Source organism: Centroberyx gerrardi, chromosome 15 (genome assembly GCF_048128805.1).
Source record: "Centroberyx gerrardi isolate f3 chromosome 15, fCenGer3.hap1.cur.20231027, whole genome shotgun sequence".
NCBI classification, from domain to species: Eukaryota; Metazoa; Chordata; class Actinopteri; order Beryciformes; family Berycidae; genus Centroberyx; species Centroberyx gerrardi.
The window spans coordinates 16,096,247-16,118,409 of record NC_136011.1 but is presented as its reverse complement, the minus strand read 5'-3'; the positions used below and the strand labels follow the sequence as shown (position 1 = coordinate 16,118,409).

The 22,163-nt window shown below is 40.2% G+C and overlaps 2 protein-coding genes across 4 annotated transcripts; one reads left to right on the top strand and one right to left on the bottom strand.

Annotated features, from left to right (window-relative positions):
- Nucleotides 1-5,875: 5,875 nt before the first annotated feature.
- Nucleotides 5,876-17,615, top strand: hif1an (hypoxia inducible factor 1 subunit alpha inhibitor). 2 transcript variants are annotated; one of them, XM_071918107.2, is made up of 8 exons: nucleotides 5,876-6,216; nucleotides 10,164-10,414; nucleotides 11,086-11,234; nucleotides 11,661-11,806; nucleotides 12,219-12,325; nucleotides 14,045-14,108; nucleotides 14,257-14,367; nucleotides 14,770-17,615. In XM_071918107.2, the coding sequence occupies exons 1-8, from the start codon at nucleotides 6,037-6,039 to the stop codon at nucleotides 14,824-14,826; spliced, it is 1,065 nt and encodes a 354-aa protein (XP_071774208.1). In that variant the 5' UTR covers nucleotides 5,876-6,036; the 3' UTR covers nucleotides 14,827-17,615. The 2 variants fall into 2 exon arrangements, with proteins under 2 accessions (XP_071774208.1, XP_071774207.1); XM_071918106.2 differs by having other exon boundaries at nucleotides 14,236-14,367.
- On the bottom strand, nucleotides 17,351-21,546 carry cuedc2 (CUE domain containing 2). Of its 2 annotated transcripts, none has more exons than XM_071918112.2 (9): nucleotides 21,436-21,546; nucleotides 20,596-20,682; nucleotides 20,221-20,364; nucleotides 20,035-20,096; nucleotides 19,656-19,789; nucleotides 19,321-19,488; nucleotides 19,119-19,183; nucleotides 18,908-18,968; nucleotides 17,351-18,812 (listed from the first exon to the last, which is right to left on the bottom strand). In XM_071918112.2, exons 2-9 carry the CDS (start codon nucleotides 20,667-20,669, stop codon nucleotides 18,666-18,668), a joined length of 855 nt encoding a protein of 284 aa, XP_071774213.1. In that variant the 5' UTR covers nucleotides 20,670-20,682; nucleotides 21,436-21,546; the 3' UTR covers nucleotides 17,351-18,665. The 2 variants fall into 2 exon arrangements, with proteins under 2 accessions (XP_071774213.1, XP_071774214.1); XM_071918113.2 differs by having other exon boundaries at nucleotides 21,395-21,507.
- Between the last annotated feature and the right edge of the window lie 617 nt (nucleotides 21,547-22,163).

Here is a 22,163-nt window from a genome sequence, read left to right as displayed (position 1 = left end):
TTTTTTGATTTTTTTTCTTTGGTATAAATTTATTTAAAATATATTTTTGTACTTTTTACAATAATATTTTGAAAAGTCACTGGGCATTTAAAGGATATTTATCCGACTCAAAATTTCTCCACACCACGTTTTATTTATTTTCATTCATAACGCTTTGGGAAATAATTGAACAGTTTTTTGAGTGGTGAAGGATCTGACTACTAAGCATTGGCATGATAAGCTTCTAAAATGATTCTCAAGAGCCGACCAGGTTCAATTCTTGTAACTCCCCATGAAGTTCAGCCCAGCACTCATCTATATCTCAACTATCACTGCCAACCTTTAGATTCGGGTTTTACAAACAAACTTTTTTGACGTTTCGGGGCATAGTCCACTCTCCCACCCTTTGACTTGCCCTGACCTTTGCTGCCCTATTGATGTATTTAATTGTATATAAAATGAAGCACTTTGTACTGTACATTGTTAATTTATTGCACAGCATTTCCTAGTTTTGCTTTATTCTTAGTTGCCTTTGTGGTTTGTTTTTCTATTAAAAATGTAATTAAAGAATAATAAATCTTTCAATCTGATATATCTTTCAACTTGAACAAAGTTCCGCTTATTCAAATCGTACTCGTCCTTCTTTAACGTATTCTTTGTGACAGTAATTATTGATGGTCCGCAGTACACAGAACAACCTTACTTCTCCACATTGTTCACATTGGGGATAGGATACCCCGGGGCAAAGCAACAAGAATAGAAAACTTTTCACCATACTCTTCCTTCCATCACGCCTTTCTCAATTTCGCCTCTACAAATACCTCCCGTTCTCTCCCTCATCATGGTAATCCTCAAAGAGCCCCCTAACTCCCCAGCGCTTGGAAGTTTCTTTACTGTTTAATACTAGTTTAATTAACTTTGTCCAGACAGAGTAGGGGTGTGGGGGTGGAGGGCATGAGGCAAGTTGCCCTTAAAAATCATCCCGCCTCTAATTTTGTATGCTAATCTCCTTTTTCACGCCACCCCTCCTTAGGAGTGGGGGAAAGAAATGTTGGGAAAACTTGGGGTTGCCTGTGCTGGGCTTCCTGCGGCTGTTTTATTTCTGGGCCCACCTATTTGGATCCTTTCACTCCTCTAGGGCCTTCCTTTGCTCGATTTAACAATGAATGCAGAGCTAATCAGCTCTCTCGGAAATGCACCACTGTCGAGGAAGGTAATCCCTTCTTCTCTACTCTCAATGGGCCGTCGCCTTCTAAAGGGCTTTGGGAAAAGGCTTTGCACAGATTCACACTGTTCCCTCAAAAGAAGTTAGTTCAAGTATTGTGCCCAAACAAGTGGGTTTTATAAACAAATGCTTGCCAGGATACTCACCCCACCTGCGAGTAAAAAGTGCCAGGCCCAGGCACACTAGCACATGGCAGCCGGAGCCGAGGCCCTTCAGATGAGATGGGACATGAAAGGGGAGATTAGAGGTCCCATTGAGAAGGGGGCGTTCATTTCTGCACCTTCCTCTTTTTACTCAATAAAGTGTCAAGGAAACACCTTGTTGACATCTTATTTACCAAATAATGATCATAATCAAAACTCCTCCCTCCTCTGATGACCCCTGTGGGCCGGCCGGATTGCTCTGCCTGGCATGCAGCAAAACCCTCTCACCAACAAAAGAACCAGCATACCATACCTTTGCCCTGTGGCTCTGTGGAGGCTCTGCAATCCACTGTGATAGGGGGGAACTCGTGAGTAGCCTCTCTTGTGTACCGAGGAACCACAGAACGTGGGTTCATAGCATTTCAAAGATATCGCAAAAGGAGTAATTAGGACCTAAATATAAATAAATAGAGCAAATTTCAACATGGTGTGCAGAATGGAACAATTTATTCTTCTTTCTGATTTTGTTCTTTGTTAATAATCTGAGTCATAGATATACTGACCTGTGCTGGTACACTCTGAGTAGAAAATTTCCCAAATTGCCCACACCCTACCAAAGAATAATTAGAGGTACAGATGCTCTGTAAGCATTTTCAAGCGACTGCTTAAAACGTATCTTTTCAGTTTAGCTTTTAATTAGCCTTCATTTTAACTTTTTAATTTGATTGTGTTCTTTTAATGCAATTCACTTTGTCTATTTATTTGCATATTCTTATCTTTCTATTTTTACTTGATTCTTTTAATGCAATGTATTTTGCTTGCTATTTTACATATATACAGTACATTTATCTGTTTGCCTTCTATTGATGTAAAGCACTGAAAGGTACTATACAAATACAGGTTATTATTATTACTTATTATATATTCCCATATGTAAAATAATGACATATAGGAAAACATCGGCCTTGGTGTCCCAGGACCGTACCTGCTGACACAGCACTCGGTGGGTGTGTGGGAAAGCCTCACAGACAAGCACGTTCGGCCGTTTAAAAGCCCAACTGTTTGACACACCTGTGACACTGTCCACTTGTTCAGTCAGGATCAATTCTGCATCAGCAGCAGAGATGAAAGCGGGGCATTTGACTAATCCTCTTCTAGTGGGTGGGATATGAAGATAATACCATGCTTAACCTGGGGACCTGGCTGGCTTCAGGTCCTGATCCGCAGGTTCACTCTGCAAAGAAAGCCGAGCTCCACAGGATAGAGAATAATAACGCTCAGACTTACATCGCACAAGGCTGCCTGAGTGACAGAACATCAGAACATTAAAGAAGCACTGACTCTATAATCCTTAACCTAAACCCTGCTGTACTTCTCCTAAAAGATTTACCTTGAATCATGAGGGTGCTTATCTTTATATGGACAGAGCTTCATATGAACAACCAGACAGACTTATAGTTTTAGACAAAAACCTGAAACACAGACATACAAAAACATGCAAAGTATTTCTCTTCTCTGTCTCTCTCTCTCTCTCTCTCTCTGTTTCGTTCTTTGTCACAGTCTCTCTCTCTTTCCCTCTCTCTCTCTCTCTCTCTCTCTCTCTCTCTCTCTCAGTCACATGCCCTCAAATGCATGCAAACACACAAGAAGGGAGGAAGAGGAACTGAAAGATGTACACATTGCATGCCCACAATCTCATACCTTCCCCTTTATGAGCATGTGTGAAGCAACATAAAACATGGAGCATGGCTCAGACTCACAAGCAGCAGGGCCAGAGGTCTGGGGCCCCACTTCCCCCACCCAGAGGGTGACACGACCTCCGACCAAGGGGACTGAACTTCCGGCCCTCCTCCATCTAAACCTCTGGGTGTCGGGGTGGGGGTGCCGGCCCTGCCAGGTCCAGTTTGTAATGAGGCATGAGCCCAAGGTGCCGGAAAGAGAGAGGTGACACCATGGAAATGAGAAATTTAAGGGGATGCTTTCTCTCACAGCTTGGACGGTCGATTCTCACTTGACGGGATATTGATAGATGGAAAGCTGTGACAGAGAAGTACTATTGAAATTGTGTACTTGCTTTTATTACGTGACATCGGCAATACAATTACAGTCAAATTTGGATTTTTGTGTTAAGGTGGAACCTATTAATATACCACCCATTGATGTTCAGTCTCTCATCTGCTTTTATTTAAATTAATACTTTTGTGCCACTACTCGGCATTCGGTTCCATACATAATCGATTAAAAAAATGACAAAGACAGGGCAAGATTCACTCAAAGTGTTGCAATTGATGACGCAATCGATGAAAAATAGGGAAAACTACTTTTAATGCTCCAGAGAATCCTTGACTAATAGGATTTATGGCTTAGGGGTTCTGGACACACAACACCTAGAGGGGCGAGGGTCAGTATGAATGTGAGAGAACAGATGAGTGGACGATCTATGGGTCACTCCTAAATTAGTTAACAAAAATCAAGGAAATCTGCAGCTACTGGTGTCGTCATGCATGCTGACATTTTAGCTATCAATCACTGTTACACCACATAATGCATCGCCATTAGCTTTATGCTCAGAAAAACTTTAATTCTAAAAACATCAACTAGATATTTACAGAAACGATCAGAAGCTTCCAGTCATGGGGAAACGCGTGCCTTGCATTGCAACAGTAGCTCTTCAAGAGATTCTTTGTTTGTTTGGGGAGAAGAGAGCGGTGCTGTGTGTGGTTCGCTATCAGCAGGATTGAGATACGAGCTTTTGGGGCTCAGCAGGGTGGTCAATCCCCCGGCCATGGATATCTGCAGAGAATGGGAAGAGAGGAGCATCAGAGGGATCAGCTCAGCTCAGCTCACTGGTCTGCAGAGGAAACACCCGAGCATGGGAACCCAGCAGGGGGCCGCAAGTAGTCTCCCCGGGGTGGAAATCTGCTGATAAAGCCCAACTCAGTGGCAAGGGAGAGAAAATGACATGACATGTAATCAAGTTTTACCAAAATGTCAGAAAATGCTTTTGTACTTTTGGACCAAAATGATGATACAAATGTTGATGGCTTTAATTAAAAAGTGTTGATGTAGAAAAACATATCACATTACACTGTTAAAGTAGCATTTTATTTGAGGCAAGACAATGATCAAAGTGATTGATAAGATGTGCTCCAACTCACTTAACCTTTCCAGATTGACAGTGACGAAGCTGGGCGAAGCTCCATCAGTTGATCAGTCCACTGAGCAAGGTACAGTGTGCACTGCTATCTCTGAAGAGTGATCATCCGGTGATCAATGAAGAAATGCTGAGGCTGTAATGACCATGGTTAAATATTGGCCCAGAATTTCAAAAGTGTTTGCTCAGCCCTCCACTGCCATCCGTTCTCTCAGAGAGAGAGAGAGCGAAAGAGAGAGAGAGAGAGAGAGAGAGAGAGAGAAAGAGAGGGGCAATGTCTCCACCAGTCTGATGAAAAATGTGTTCTGTAATGTATTATATAATAGGTGATACTGCTCTGCATGGAACTGAATGTTTCCACTACTTTACAGCATGTTGTTTAGACCCGTTTGGTTTGTCATGCAAGGATCTCTCTAAAACAGCCTTGATTATCCATATATGGAGAGAGCAAAACCTAGGATTGAACCTCTGTTCTGGCTGTAGAGTTGTATGATTATACCTGTTTATACTCTGTTTATACCATTCCAACTCATGTGTGCAGCTTTTTTTTTTATTTTCATTTTTTCCTCACAGTGTTCAATCATTCTGCAGTATTCTCTAGATGCGTTTTATATTTTTTTTTCTCCTATTACTTGCTTCCATAGCTTCAAATCAGTGCAATCAGCCCAGTTCCATTAGATAACCATGTGCATATTGTGTAGGACAGAGACCTTTTTCTTAAATTCCTATTTTCTATATACTTAGGAAATATATACACCAAAAAGAGACACATTCCCTAAATTTCTACTTTAAAATTTTTTTTTTACTACTCTTAATAATTTTGTGTTGTTTTATAATGGTGCCCTGGCGGCACCTGGCGGAGCAACCCACCAAGTCATATTCCTTGTTAAGTGCAAACTTAACGTGGCCAATAAAACGGACTCTGATTCTGACATGAGCATTTAGATATATTTCCCAATTGTTCTGACTTCTATATAGAGCAATTACTGCAGTGTTAATAACGTTAACAAGTATGTTTTATCTGTAAGCTAAATTTACAAGGTTACATTTCACTTTATTTGAAGAACAGTCCACTTTCACTTCCAAGCCATCATTGATTTCAACAGCTGTGCCAATCAGTTTTCAATCTTCAACAGTAACTACAAGAATTGATGTGCAATAGCTCCCTCTGGTGGTAGCTGAAGTGTCTTACAACAGGAGCAGTTGGTCACCCAGTACACTAGGTGGCACTGTCGCATATTCTGCGCATGAAATTCCCCCAAGTATTTCCCTGAGTCTTTCAGTTTGAGTCGTTTGCTTTCTGCCTGTCAACGCTGTGTTTACACCTACACGGAACACAGCTAGATAGACAGTAGCCTACCGTCGGGGGAGCGGTGTGGCTTTCCGTTATTCTGGTTTTCGTTGTGGACGGGACAGCGTGCATGATATTCCCGCTGCAGAGTCTGTAACGACGCTGGGTTAGGCCCCGAAGAAGAGCCAATTTCGGACTGTTTTACTGAAAGCAAGACGGAGGTGATCTGTACTAGTCGACGGTCATGGCAACGGCAACGGTGGTTGAGGCTGATCCGACCACGACCGAAGGCGGCGCCGCCTTCTCCGAGGTCCACAACACGGGCTGGGATGAGTCTCAGCTCCGAAAGTATCCTTTCCCTACCAAGCCCATACCAAGACTGTCTCACACGGACCCCAGAGCGGAGATGCTCATAAACAACGAGGTAAACCCCTTGGGCGAAACTTCACACACCTTGCTCTACCTCTACCTCTACCTCTCCTCAGTTTGCTCTGATTGGTTCAGATGGGCTGCAAGACATAGCTTTGGGGTTTTCAAACCTTTTCATATCAAAGATCCCCAAACATAACATCATACCACTCAATCCTGTTTGGTAACATTTGGGCCCAAGAAGCCTCATCTGTGAAGATGTTTGTTGCTATATACGACCTGCTGCACATAACAGCTGTTTATTTTGTAGGTGGGGTGATATCAACAATGAGGAAAAAGAAACCTATATGACATACATAGATCATCTCATTGTGCTAAAGTCTAGTGAATGCATAGATAGTGAAAATAAACTATTCATCATTTTGCTGCAGGGCCCCTGGGGGTCCCTGGATCCCTGTTTGGGAGCCACCGGCATAGAGGGCCCAGGTCTTGAAATGAATGGCAAATGGATCAGGTGTTTTTGGCTCAGGGTCAGGAGCACATATCATTAAATTCAGCAGAGATCAGGTCATTGCTGCTGCTTTAAACTGTAAATACAAGTGTCTTTTGCTACATTTCCAGTTTGGAAGTGGCAGGTCACTTATCACCTTTAGACTATAGACCCAACATGTAGGTCTCCGGAATAGTGTTAAAATGATATCCCAATGCTATAAGGCTATTAAATCAGTATTGGTGAAAATAAATGATCTCCCATAGCAGGCAACAAGAGATACGTGTCTTTCCCCCCATTGGAAAAGGATGTGACAGTGCATGAGGCAACCAATGGTGTCTCCCATTCATTGTTAGTGGAATAGTTTCAGGTTACAAGTTAGCATGACAACATAAGAAGAATAAATGACAGGTTTTTCTTGTGTAATTTGTGGCTACTTAGGTATGCTATAACCCTCCCACAAAGCTTAAGGTGTGGACTAGGTCTCTGAGAAATGTGGTTTTCTTGGGATGTTTGTTGGATGTCACAAGAAGCCGAGATATAGCATGAAGAAGTTCAGAAGAAAAGTATGGAAGTGAAGGGAGGACCTTCGTGGGACAGTGATGTCTGTTTTAATGATCAGTATAGACAAGGAATGCCTTTACAGGGGTCTTGGTGCATTTTCTAGTTCTCAAGGAGAAAAGTACTTGTTTGCAGGTTGGACTGCCTGCTAGTGCTGCACAGGCCGTATCACTGTAACCAACAAACAGGCCATAGGCATAGTTTGTGTTTTCATAAGGAAAGTTCCCTATCTTCCACGCTGAATGCCACTTTAGTGCTATCAGCTTTTGGCCTAATTCCAGGAAACATACAAAAGCTTGTTTTCAATTGGTCTCACTCAGATACAGGCCATGTAGATTGGGTTAAGATAGCAAATCAGTGATGATCAACACATCAGCAGAATTTAGCATTCTTTCATTATAGGCATTGCTACTGTATAGAAATAGAGATGTGTTATTTCCAGCACTTTCCGAAATGGACTGGCATCAGAAGACCCGTGTCACTTGCCCCACTCAGTGTATGATGATTGTGCTTTAGTACACTAACCTATATCAATTTTCTGCACTTTGAGAATTGGTTGGAGGAAAAGATCAGATCACAGCTGAGGGGAACATAACAGAACAGTCTTGTCAAAGAAAGCCATGCACCTCACTTGAACCTTGGAAGTGGAAAACGTCGCTTTTTAAAGGGCAAATCCTTACTCCAGATGTAAACTAAAGGGTAATTCTGCCACATGACGTCAAAACCTGGCTTAGGAGACATTTTTCAACAGACCTTGCACCAGCTCTGACATGACTAAATGTGAGTTTTAAGCGTTTTTTGAAGCTACAGTGTACCGTTTCTAAACACTGGGCGAAAACATGTTTTTGTTACACCTGTGAGATGAAAAATTTGCATGATATTATTCTTCATCTCCAAGTCCTACTCCAAGACTCAAGATATATAAACTCCTAGAGTGGAGCTTTAAGTCTGCTTTCAAGAAGGCTTGAGGCTGTTGTAGTGTGTAAATCGGTGTGTGAACTAGAATGTGCAGAGAAAATAGGTTAAATGTTAAGATGTTAAGATGAACAACTGGATCAGTCACACTCACAGGTAATGGAAAAAGGACTGTGTGCAGATTTGGGTCATAGTGTTTAAATAATAGAAAGATGTTGGAACTTTGAGTCTATCTGATTCAGAAAGGCAGCTTTGGCCTTACACATCCTTTCATTGTTTCACTACAGTACATAGTGTTCCCTATAATAGCTTGCATGTGTCATTATGACTTAAATTAAGCATGCAGCTTGCCACGCAGGCAAAAATGGGAGAGGTCATCTTATGATAACAATGCATCATTAGGCTTTTATGATGGTTAAACCTATGGATTCTTCAATGTATCCAGCATTAAACACACCTCATTTGCTTGAGCTGTTGTATGGATGAACTTCCATTGCACTTGGAATAGAGGTGGGGTATTGAGTGTGGAGCAAATTCATCATGTGGTACTGGTTTAAAACGTTCACTGTAGTATATGAATGAACGAATAAATCACATTTATTATCTACCCTAAAGGAAAAAAAACATTATTCCCTAAAAGGACTTATAGCAATGTCTGTCTGTGAATCTGTGGTGCTCAAGCTGAGTTCATAGTCCTTCATTGTACTTTTTGTTTTATTTTATTGGTATCACTTTGCGATTTTCTGTGGTATACTTTTTTGACCTATAGTAGCTGCATGATATTTAATATAGGCCTATATTAATATATATATATATATATATATATATATATATATATATATATATATATATATGTGTCACATTAGGAGTGACCTCTATATATATATATTTGTGACTCATAGACTGACTGAAGAGTTTATCATCGTTCGTTTCAAGCGTATTATGAGAAAGCTAGAATTGCAGAATTCTAGGACTCTCCCGATTGCCAATCACATATGCGCGCGTGCGGAAGCGTTCCAGCTCTGAGCTCATGAATGTATGAGCTCGAGCAGGTTCAGAATGCTGTTGAGATGTCCAAATATGGCTCGTCCATAGTCGCCATTATAGAATAACGATACAGTCCTTTACATTAGAGCTGGCTGCTGCGCTGTCCCCCGTAACTCGTTCCAGGATGTGTGCACGTTTCATCAAGCTACATTTAAGACTTTCAAGATCGTTTTTTCTTAATGTTAGTTAAAATGAAATACAACACCGATTTTGGATTTGCAAACAACCTGCGTTCGCCAGTGAAAGTGAAACCGTGGACCCGGTGCACGGGTGCAGAGAAAGAAAACGGGAGCGCGCCCACCGGTCTACGTTCAGTTAGTCACGTAGCACTCGCTAATGTGTCCAATGGGACCGTCAATACTGCAGCCTGACAGCAGAGGAACACACACTGTTGATGTGATGTGCGGTCTGTGTTGCCAGTGTGTGTTTGTGTGTTGTGTTTCTCTTTGTTAAAAAAGGTTGTTCTTTTGATAGAACATAAAAAAGGTTGCATTTAGTGTGAAAAACACATGCACAAAAGCACGTGAATATTGTTGAAGCTCCCGTTAATGCTGTTAAGATTTATTTTCTTAGAAACGGTGGAATTAAATGAAATTAATAGGAAATATCGCATATCAGTGTTTTAATTACATCTCACTCATTTGAAAAAGAACACATTTTAGAGAGATACAGTAGGCTACTACACACATGTTTACAGGAAAACTATTATTATGCAACTATGTAGTTAAAAAAGAAAACAATAAATGCTATAGTAATACTATAGGAGATAAAAAAATACCATGATGCATGACAAGGTCACTATAAACTCGCTACTGAGTAGCCTACCACAGACACAGTCCCTTTAGCAATATTATAGTGATTTTTCCTTAGTGCAGGGATTCATTTGACTAAATAGGTCATACTTGTATTTATAAGTGTGTGGGTTAATTATAAACAGTATCCATTTGTATTATATTCATTTATTCAAATGTCCTTTATCTTTTTTCCAGGAACCGGTGGTTTTAACAGACACAAATCTTGTGTATCCGGCTCTCAAATGGGACATTGGGTACCTTCAGGAGAACATTGGGAGCGGAGACTTCTCTGTTTACATCGCAGAAAACCACAAATTCCTCTACTACGATGAGAAAAAGATGGCCAACTTTGAGAACTTTGTGCCCAAATCACGACGGCTGGAAATGAAATTCTCAGAATTTGTGGACAAAATGCATGAAACAGAGGAAATGGGAGGAGAAGAGAGGTATGGTATATGTTTCATGGGTATGTCTGTGTGTTTGAGCTCAGTCCACTGCTATATTCAAAAGAAATTCGATGCAGGTTAGACTTTATTAACGTAACTTGGTCCAATGCTCAATCAAAACAAAGTCTCTCTTTGAACAGACATGCAACCCAAATATCAGGTACAAGATGGATGTAGGCCTGAGTGTTTGTGCTGCAGGTGTGCTTGACAGCGGAGGGAGTTTTCTCTCATGAAATCCAATGCAGCACCGGGAACTGGAGGGAATGACTAAGCATTTACACAGCAGCATCTGGGGAGCAGCCTAGCACTGTGACCTGACTTGGCCCGGCCACACACACACACACACACACACACACACACACACACACACACACATATACACTCGGATCACTTACTGAAGCGAACCCTCCCTTTGACTCATCGAGACTTATAGTGGCTTTTATCTATATGGATTTACACTGAGGCGTGTTGTTGTTTGTGGTTTAAAAAGATGTGGTAAAAAAAAAAGATGTGGTTTGCTGAGCTAATAAAGAACTATACTGTAAACACCCTCGCATATCCTGCAGACACTTTTACAGCGCTTTTGAAAGTCAACTGCATTGCGACGTGTCTCTGGGTCTCGGTGCATAAAACAAAGCGGCTCATATGTATGTCTCTGTTCCATGCTATAGGGTTTACTTGCAGCAGACCCTGAATGACACAGTAGGGAGGAAGATTGTTGTTGACTTCCTAGGTTTCAACTGGAACTGGATCAACAAGCAGCAAGCCAAGAGAAACTGGGGACAGCTGACATCCAACCTGCTGCTCATAGGCATGGAGGGTAAGAGATCTGTGGGCAGCTGTTATCCACTGAATAAGCAACATCTTCATAGTTTCTGCTGTATGATGGATGATATGACTTTAGGTGTAGTCTAAGTGATTTATCTTGTCACTAATTTTAAATGCCTGTCGCTGTTGTCAAATGAAAACTTCGTAACTCCGAGCTTGTCGTTTTTTAACTTCAGGAGAAGGATTACATGCTTTACCACCCTTGCTCTGATGAAACCTTTTCAAACCCCATTGCATAAACTGAAAAACACATGGTGGTCAATCTTAAAACCAGGCTGTTTTCGTCAGTTCCTGAAAAGCTGCCATTTTGGAGATAGGAGTTTTTCACCCGACAGCGACGCTATGCTACTTCTTCTGTTGCCATTCCACTCAAAGCTTTTTCACATCCACATTTTCTATGAATCCTCTCTCACCGTAGGCAATGTGACGCCGGCACATTACGACGAGCAGCAAAACTTCTTTGCGCAGATCAAAGGCCACAAGAGATGCATCCTCTTCCCTCCAGACCAGTTTGAGTGTCTCTATCCGTACCCAGTGCATCACCCGTGTGACAGACAGAGCCAAGTAAGCCATAGACATGCGGAAATCCACTTAGGCTTTCTGACATAGGCTTTATTTGTGTAATAGCTTAACTGTTGTAATTCAATTCACTTCAGTCTTATTTATAGCGGGAGAGACACACTTGTAGCCAGGCTCCACATAGCAGAGTGTAGACAGCAAAAAAATATATCAACCAAATATTCATATGGTAAAATTGCTTGAAATAAGGACCTGAATTGTGAAAGTGGAATGTTATTTTAATTTTTTTTTGAGTTTCTTGAGTTTAGTCCATTTGCAAGGAGCATAAATAAGATTTAAAGCAGGTGGAACAAACAAAACAAATTAGGAAGGCATGAAATTAATTGTATGTTTTAACCAAGATAATGGACTGAGTTGTGTTGATATTTTCTAACCGATATATATTTTTCATTTACAGGTTGATTTTGATAACCCTGACTATGAGAGGTTTCCCAATTTCAAAAATGTAGTTGGCTATGAGGCAGTTGTGGGCCCAGGAGATGTGCTCTACATCCCCATGTATTGGTAAGAAGTGATTTTGTATGATTTGTCTAGATCCAGTGTCTATGGAAACATGAAAATGTTATATTACATACAACCATTAGCTATTGATATAGAACTTTTCATACAAACCAGCTCCACCACTAAATCAGTTGATTATCCCTCAGGCATTGAGTGTCTTGGATGCCTTGTCAAGTGAAGCATTTTCATGCTCTCTGCATTTGAATATGCGGTTATTTGATTTAACTGATAAACATTCTTGTGTTAGAAAATTATTCATCCATTTTCTATTATTGAGTGTTTACTGTGCCTGATTGATTGGCCCAGAATTAGTAGACATCTGCTCTGTTAAAAGTAACTGAACTGCAGTTCTAATTATTAGGAATAAAGTTTTTCTATTTCAGCATGAATTGGCAGTGACTGCTTGGTATTGGTGCGATGACAAAGGTGTAAAACCTTTAAACCTTTAGGCCTGTAGTTTATGGTCCTGATGAGCATGCTCCAAAATGCTGCCCACTAGCCACAGCCAATCCACTGTCAGCTGTAGCCCACAATGCTTCACTGCACAGCTTGTTTGTTGGGCTGCTATGTGTGATTCTGTGTGTTTTCTCTCCCATGTCACAGACTCCCTCTTGCTGCAGGCAGTGGAGGGAGAAATTCGGTGGCGCTTCCATAACAAAACTCAAAGGAATAAGTGAGAACGAGGCGGACGGCCCACACAAGGAAATGGCATCACCATGTGCACAGTGACGGCTCTTGTGTGAGGGAACTTTGTCTTTGTGAGCAATATTGCAAAACGAAGTCGTTCAAGGGTGGGGATTTTACAGTAACCAATTAAATTTATGGACACAGTAGGCCAACACTGAGCTGAGCCCCGACTGTCAAAACTAAATGGAAGTTGAGCGCAGAAAAGGCTTGAAGAGCAGAACAGAGTAGTGTTGCTCCTTCAGGTTGTGTGCAGGCTCAAGTGTCGATTTCTGCTTGCAAGCTGCAATATTGCTCACAAAAACAGATTTCACTGTCACTGGACAGTCTCTCTTGAAGGGCTCGCGTGTGCGATGGTGCCATTTCCTTTTGTGGGCAGTCCTTGTGCTCGCGTTCTCATTTATTCTCCCGAGTTTTGTCATGGAAATGCAACCTTTCTCATGGAAATGCCACCATAGAAAAATTATACCAAACCGCTGTTTAATGCTACCTACCATGCTGCCTCGCTCTCCCCCACAAAGGCTGTCCGAGCTTACCTATGCTCTCCTCATCACACTCTTCTGTTCTGCCACCTTTTACTTTCACTTACTATTGTCTATTGTTTTACACTCCTGTGAGAGTTACAGTTCCTCTTGACATTAGATCTGCCAATACTGTGGAGAGTTTTAAGCAGCCTTTACTAACAGACAGGCCTTTACTAACAGACAGGCCTTTACTAACAGACAGGCCTTTACTAACGTGTTTTGGTGACTGTACTGTCACTGTATCTTTTATGTTTTTAATGTCAATATGTGTGTTGTATTTTCACTGTGTATGTCTTTCATGTTTTAACTTGTGAAGCACTTTGTGACACTCGTCTTCAGAGGTGTTATGCAAATAATGTTTTACTTACTTTACATACTTACTGCCATTTATGATGTTGCCAAAGTGTTAGGCAGTTTGTCTGGTGGCAAGACAGAACCTGTAGAAAAATACTTTTTGATAGTCAGCCAGGACGTGTTAAATTTAATTTATTCAATTTTTGTTTCTTTTCTTCAGGTGGCATCACATTGAGTCACTGTTGAATGGTGGAGTGACGATCACTGTAAACTTCTGGTACAAAGTATGCACCTTAAATTCACTACAACTTCTTTCAGTTGAATATTTGTCTCGTCTTTGCCATTGAGTTTACATGTGTTTCTGTTTGCTTCATGATCCTTCTTTCACCGAGTTTTTCTTGTAAACTTCAGTACACTGAATCATTTGTTCAGGGTGCCCCCACGCCCAAGAGGATAGAGTACCCTCTGCGCGCTCATCAGAAGGTGGCCATCATGAGGAATATTGAGAAGATGCTGGGAGAAGCACTGGGAGACCCACATGAAGTAAAATCCTTTGCAGTTATATTTTTATTACTTGGCTAACTAATCTTTCCATTCATCATTGTGCTGATTGCAGAAGTGGAACTTGAACGTCACGCTGCCGCTTCAGTTTCTAGAACATCAAATCAGATTTCAAAGCTGCTCCACATTTAGGTCATCTGTTGGGAATGGCGCATGCATGAAATCCCAGTGGCATGCTGACCCTTCCAGCAACCCAATTACTGGGAATATTTATGGCTTACCTGATTTAGTACAAAGGAAAGGGATATGTGAAGCCAATATTAAAGGACACTGAGTGAAAGAATGCAAAATGTAGTTCTATTTTATTGCTTTTGGATGTATTTTGACTCTTGAGACGATATAAACTTGCTTATCCTAACTAAGAATCCCTCTGTTTCTCTGTAGGTTGGACCTTTACTGAACATGATGATCAAGGGGCGATATGAGCAGGATTTCAGTTAGGACCCCATCATAAAAAACGTTAACCAGACTGCTGCTGAACATGTGTGTGCGTGAATGTGAAACTGGTGCGCGTGCACTACGCACTCTGACTTTGGAGCTATCATTGCATGGCAATAAGCGGCCACATTGAAAGACATTGAAACCACTCTGCTTCGATCGTCTCTCTGAGCAAATCCAACGATTACAGGAGAAACATTTGACTAGGAACTCATGGAAATTGGCCCTACTTCAACAAGTGTTTTTTTTTTTTTTTTTTTTTTGCAGAGAAGGCTTAATTTAGCTTCTCTTCACTAAAGTCTAGATACATGGATGTGAATCAGTATTCTCTCAACATCATTGTAATCAAAGATTTGCTCTCAAACAGTTCCAAGCACGTCAACGGGACTGTTGAGCTTTCATGACCGCTGATGCATTGATCGGGCGAATCTGCTAACCCAATCAGTACAAATGGTCCTAGACGAGTACCTTTTGGGGTAACTTTTACCCCAAAATTTTGACCACTAATGGATGAGTCCAGGGTTGGTATATGTACGAATCAGAGAATTTGAAAACATTTCTTATCACAATGTAGTAACACAGTTGTGTTTCTGTGTGGAACACCTCTTCAACTTCACTCCACGTTTACCCTGAAAACAAATTTAAAACTGATTTGGTTCATACCTGTAAAGATGACACTTCTTTTATTTTCTTTGGATATTGATCTGCCTGTGTGTAAGCTGAGTTCTCTGTGGGCCTGCTAATGATGTGGTTTTTGGGAGTGATCAGCAAGAATTCTCTGTTGCAAAGAAGAATGCTGAGGAAGTTTATTTGCACAGTAATAAAAGCATAGAAGCAGAGTGATTAAAACAGTATGAAACATGATTATCAAAAACAGAAAGAAAAGATGCAATCAATCTGTGTGAGTGAGATATAAAAAAAAAAGGGGCTCATATATTCACTTCAAGGAATATGTGATTGCTTGCAGCTAATTGATTGTAGTTGAGTGACTGCTTCATGTTTTGTTTATGCTGTTATGCTTGTTTGATTCATACTCAAAGAACCTTACTGGATGTGCTTTTCTACATACCAGTAAGAATTGAGAGTGCACTGAAAATTAATTACACATTGCAATTTAAGTTGCAAATATAGCTAATTTGAAGATAAAAAAAAAATAACCTGCTGTTATGATTTGGGGAATAATTACTGGTGATGTTTTGTTTGGTATCTGTGCCACATGCCAGCTAGTGAAAACGTTTTAAAAAAAAAAGGGATGAAAGTGATTAAAGAGAATAGAATAAGTGATAGATTATGCTGAATTGTTGATAGCTCTTACTGATCTAGTAGGACCACCTGCTGGAATGCAGCTTGTGTATCTGCCACTACAGTGTAACATGATGTGCCCTCTATAGTGGTCCAGTTCGCAGTTGCATGTCAAGCTTTATCGTCATCTGGTCCACGGACTACACTGCTAAAATACAAACATTCACTGTGTTATACTAAATGCAGCAGATCTGAGCTAGAAATTGTGCTGCAATGTGTACAAAAATCCAATTCTGGGTGAAATTTTGTATTTGCGCTTAGAATTACAGGTTAGCAAGCCTCAGAAATGCACTTATGTATAGTTTCATGCAGCCATATTTTGAAGGAGATCCAAATGTGAGAGCAACTTGAAAGATAGTTGTTATTGTGCAATTTTTGAGTGCTCTCTCAAACACTTTATAAAAAAAAATGTACAATAGCACATTTAACAACAGAGGGGATATAAGAATTGCATATATTGTGCTGTATGTGCCAAACCGACGGTGTACCAACCTTTAAAAGAGTATTTCAGTGTGTAGAAAGCTGTTTGGTTGCTCTGTGACACTGGATGAATCAGTGGATATGTGGTGAAATATAAAGAAAGGAATATTCCCATGCTTCATACACCAGTAATATGTACATCTTCAGGGCAAGTTTTTCAAGACCTACATTCAGTCTAATTTTTAGGATTCAATCTTCGTTTGAGGTCTTTGAATTGTCATGTATCTAATGTGCTTATCTATTTGTTCTAATGTACAACTTGATGGAACATGCTATTTCTTCTGTAAAGACTTAATTTACCTGATGTAAGTCAGAGGTTTGATCTTCCTCTTCTATTTCTAGGTTACCCTGTTTACTGTACTGTATGTGCCTTGCTCTAAAATGGCATGGCACTAAATGTTGCAAGAACATTGATTTTTATGTCAAGATCTGATTTTTTTTTTTTTTACTCTGGCATTAAACAGCTTTAAAGGTGAAAGTGACAGGAGTTCATAAAAAGCCTGAGCATAGTCTCACTGATGGATGCCTGTTTTTTGTTTTGAACAAAATGTGCTCTTAGTTCCTCTGATTAAAGTTTGAATTTGTTTGCAGAGTTCTGCACTGCTGAGTTCTGAATGACTGCTGAAAGATGCGATCATTTCTTATGCACGTAGCTTTTAAATAAAATGTTCTAACTTAATGACGCTTTTGAATTAGTATCTTGATTAGGCAACACGGGTGAATAAATCAAAGAATAAGATACAAATAGTCTACAAAAATTAGTATTTATTTACTATAAATTGTGTGGCAACAATTTCTCTCAAAGCGAGGTCTAGGGTGTCAAAACTCATTAGTTGTGACTTGAACACAGCTTGAGTAAATGATTCATACCAGTATGCTTTACAGTAACACCATCATATTACTTAGAGTAATTAAAGACAACATTGATACCGATAATGACAGGAGTATCAGTAACAACATATCTTTTCAACACTTGATTGTGTTACACCTACACTCAAATAAAAAACAAACTAATTCTCTACTTTATACCACCAACTAAAAACAACTGCCTATAGTTTGCTCCAACTGAATGCAGAGGACAACACAAAAAACAGCAGTATAACTTGGTAAAAAATATACTAATTAACAACCAATTTATCCTAATTTACAGTTAAACCCAGAATTCTGTCATAATTAAAATTTTCACAATCACAAGCAAAGCAAATTCACTGAGAACATAGATGAGATGAAAGTAACAGAGAGGTCCATTTCAGTAACGTTATGTAAACAGACCCTGTGAGTATCTAAAAGCACTCTTCACAAAAAAATCCTTGAACAATTTGAAACATTGCAAATCTAAACATCTATATCAAAAATAAAGACAATGCTATTTGACAGAACTTATCTGACTTTAGATAACTTTAAAGTCCTCAAGCAGCACTTTTGAGTTGATATTTTTTAAAGGGGACAACCTTAGTCCTCCATTCAAATTATCATGCCAATAATTTATTTCTGTATGATGAAAAAATAGAATTTTGAATGAAAAACGGCTTCAATGAGTGAATTACCTTCATTTAGGAGTTAAGAATTGTAATGTCCAGATGAAAATCTACAGCACCACTAGACATAAATTGTAGCTATTTACAGCAATGAAAATACTTGTATTCATCTCTGTGACTTAATGTTATAATTATTATACCATATCATCAGTTTTAGAAAATACAAACAAATGGAAACCTCGAGCAAAGAAAAGTATGTCAGTGCAATGTCAGACCTGCTGAGATGGCAAAAAGTAGATAGGCTTAGAGTATACAACATGGTTGTTCCACAAACAAAAACACAAACTACGACATCCCCACCAAAATACCACACAAAACAACAACAGGCCCTGCAATGAGATGTTTTTAACCAAGGCAAATTACGGTAACAAATTTGTCAAATAAGCCACTGACATACTAACAAATAGGCTATCTTCCTGTGCTTGGGAAATATCTCACAAATTCAGGCCAAACCAAATAAATAAATTAAATATAATGTAAACAATAATGTCAATAGCTGCTCTTACAGTATTGTGCTAGTCATCAATGGAATCTGTATTTCCGTGCGGGCTTGAGGCTGACGTATGTCTTTTTCATGTCATCAGCCTCCTCTTTCTTCACAAGCTGATATCGCTCCCCTTTTGTGGTTACCACCTGGTTGCTGTGGTACCGAACTAGCTTCTTTGGAGCCTGTAGAATTCATAACAGAATGCACACATTGTATTGTATGAAACAGATTTGATAAGCTACATTCTGAAGATGAAGTATGAACCGTATGGACTTACATCTTTGGGGGCGACAGGCCGGTGTGTTTTCTTATCATCTTCCCTGTCTACTAGCATGTACCTGGGGAAATAAAACATAGCCATAAAAATACACATTGAGTCTACGCCTGTCGTATGAAATGTGCTATATAAATAAACTTGACTTGACATTGCAACAAAGTGGTGCAAGCAACTTCCTCTCACCAAGGGATATGGACAATCTTGGACTTACTTCTCAAGGATGCTCTCCTTCAGTTTCTGGTCCGCCACTGTGGACATACCCTTCCCATGGTTTACCTGAGGCAACAGAATAGACTGGTTGTTGCCAGTTCGACATACACACCACCAGATCAGACTGCTAACATGCACAGAGTGGGCAGTGGCTGACACCAGGAACACTGATGGCACTTTCCCAGGGTGTTGCAGAGACTCACATTAAGAGGAGTGGGGCTGAGCTGGACATCCCCTTCTATGATAAGGCGCACGGCTTCCTCCATGTCTCCCTTGGCGATAGACAGGGCGCTGCGGGCCTCTGACAGACTACACTTGGGAAACATCTCCAGCAGGTGCTGTTCCTGGGTCTCCCATTCAGACACTGGTACCTGGACAAATATCACATTTATATTGCTTTTTGTTCATATCAATATGAACAATATCACGAATAACAGACAAATGCAATTCCTCATAAGACATATGTGAAATTATGTATTTTCAAAGATTCTAATGCATAAGAAAAAAACAATTTGCTGATATGTGCTGAAGTTAATACCTTGGCAGTGGCACCCTCTGTCTGTGCATTAAGGCAGTGCGTCTCTGTCCCGGGTGCAGGTCCAGTAGACAAGGCTGTGAGTTTCACTGAAATCTCATCTGCCCTTGCCGTAGGCACACTGTTTTCTGTGTCAACTGAACAGCAAACATACAAATTAAGATCAATAAACTGTAGCAGTGATATCAGACTATGTTCTCCAGCTAATATGAATGAGCGTCATTGTCCAAACAAGGGTCCTAAGATGACCCCCCTCCCCAAGTTTAATTTGATGCCCCTTTCGTAACTGCCCCTGTAACAAAATTATAAGAATCTTCACTTGGATTTAGCCCTAATACCAGGGTGATCCTGCTATAATACGCATAAGATGCACAAGTGTTACCTGAGCTCCGAGCTGTGGCTAGTTTTGAAGCCAAGCTGAACATCATTTCACAGACTTTGACACTGCAAAATGAAAAACACTAAAATAAGAATAACAGACAAATGCCACTGCAATGCGGTGGTCTGGTCTCATTTATCTGAGACACAGCAAAATCAGAATATGGAGAAAGTGCGGTCATCTCTTTACCTGTCGATTTCAGCAAAGCCAGGTATGTAAGCCTCTAGCATTTCAGCAAAGACCTCCACATCAAAGTTCTCCTCCACACTCTCCTGGGAGCCAAGATCCTCCAAGACTCCAGTGATATAGGAAAGGAGAACATCATCCAATGTGCTGCATAAAATGGTGAGAGATTAGTTGAATGCACGTGAGGTGACTATGTAATGACACACTGCATTCACAACCTTTGATTTTAAATAGGATATAGAAACAGGATTACAGATATTTGGCAACATTCTTTGGGATGGCAAACCTACATGGCATAAAACTTGCATCAAGAATCCTTCAGTTTTGTTGTAATTCCACAACTTTGGGACATAGTGTAATCCATGCAATAAGTTTTACCTGAGATCCGCATCAGGAATGAATGCCTGAATGAACTCGTGCAGCGCACCATGGATAATTTTCTGGAGGTCCATAGTGTTCTCCTAACTGCAGATGAGACAAAATAAATTGTTGTAGTTGTGGTACAGCGGATGGTAGGAGTAGGAGTGAGTTCAAACCTCAAAATACCAAGCATAACAGTTGTCAGCCATGTACCAAATACGGCAACGCTGCTGGGCAGTGGGTTGACTCTTATGAAAACGTTACAAAAGCCGTTCTTATGAGAGCTTGGTTATGTGAGCTTGCTGGCACTGCACCAGTATCTCATACTGTCACGGTAGTTTAGTGGCTACTACCGACTACTTGTGTAGCCACATTAACTTACATTAGCGTTAGCTAAGGTAACGTTAATGTTACAGCAACCTCGCATAATAATACCATCAAATAATGTTATCAGCTTCAAACAAGTGTGAGAGAAACAAACGACACATGCTAGCGTTGTCGTTACTGCCTAACGTTAGCAGGTAAGCTAATCGAAAATTAGCCCATCTTAATTACCAACGCCACAGCTAGGCTAGCATTGCTGCTGGCTAGCAGGAGAGCCGTGTGCAGTCATCCATCTAATACAGTCGCCTACCTCAATTACATATTTTGATTGATTTTCTCACCAACATCGGCCATTCATTCAGCGACAAGGTCAACATTCATCGGTATACTAATCATCCAAGAGAAATAACGTTAGCTTGTTAGCTGACTAGCGTTAGCTAAGTTGGTCAATGTTGGCTAACAACGATTGCTAGCTAGTTGCAATTTAACTAACCTTAGTTTAAATCGTAGTCGCCCTTAAATAAGCAGACTTACTGTAAAGGAAATTATGGGGACATGAAGCTAATTGTATTCCCCAAATGTATTAGGGGTAAGGCTAGATACAGGCTTTCTTCACGTCGCTTGTTAGCCCGCACGGTTCAAAACATTGGCACGTCATTTCCTCTGAATGTAAACAAACTTCTGCACTGATCATCTGATACCTGTAAGTTTGATGAAATTCTTGGTCAAATTCAGCTATTGTATGGTTAATGATATAAACTACTTGATCTCATTATACAGTTCAGCTAATGTTCACACATGTTGAAAAATGTGTAATGTTCAACAACATCATTTTTTGTTATCAACCTTTCATCATAGCCCACTCATTCTGTCCACAGTTTAATTAAAGGGAACATCTACCCAAAACCCTATAAAACCCTATAAAAATGAAAAATTCTTGTCCAAAGCTAGAATTTGTTGAGCTTATTATTGCAGTGTGTGTGATGTTATCAGGCAACAAAACTCAAGTTTCTATTTGGGAGGATGTGTGTATGGAAACTGTGCCCCAGGGCATGTTCTGGTGATGTGAGTCACCAGACGAACCAGATGAACACCGGTCTCCCAAAGATGAAGGAATGAATGGACCAGTGTTTCTTAGTGTTTAACATTCTGCAGCTGCTCCATTTACACTGAATCAGAATTAGAACTAAACCACATCTAAAAAAAACAGTATTGTTGGTTACATCCAGACTTTGGTAAAAAAAAAAAAGTTAGAGAGGAGT

Bases quoted from the DNA above. Each gene is read 5' to 3' on its own strand.
- cuedc2 (XM_071918112.2), bottom strand. From the start codon at position 20,669: ATGGACCTCCAGAAAATTATCCATGGTGCGCTGCACGAGTTCATTCAG. The intron at 20,097-20,220 runs GTAAAGAGATGA...TTCATTTTGCAG, and splicing joins GGCTTTGCTGAAATCGACAG to TGTCAAAGTCTGTGAAATGA. The intron at 19,790-20,034 runs GTAACACTTGTG...TTTGCTGTTCAG, and splicing joins AGCCACAGCTCGGAGCTCAG to TTGACACAGAAAACAGTGTG.
- hif1an (XM_071918106.2), top strand. From the start codon at position 6,037: ATGGCAACGGCAACGGTGGTTGAGGCTGATCCGACCACGACCGAAGGC. The intron at 6,217-10,163 runs GTAAACCCCTTG...TCTTTTTTCCAG, and splicing joins AGATGCTCATAAACAACGAG to GAACCGGTGGTTTTAACAGA. The intron at 11,807-12,218 runs GTAAGCCATAGA...TTTCATTTACAG, and splicing joins CGTGTGACAGACAGAGCCAA to GTTGATTTTGATAACCCTGA.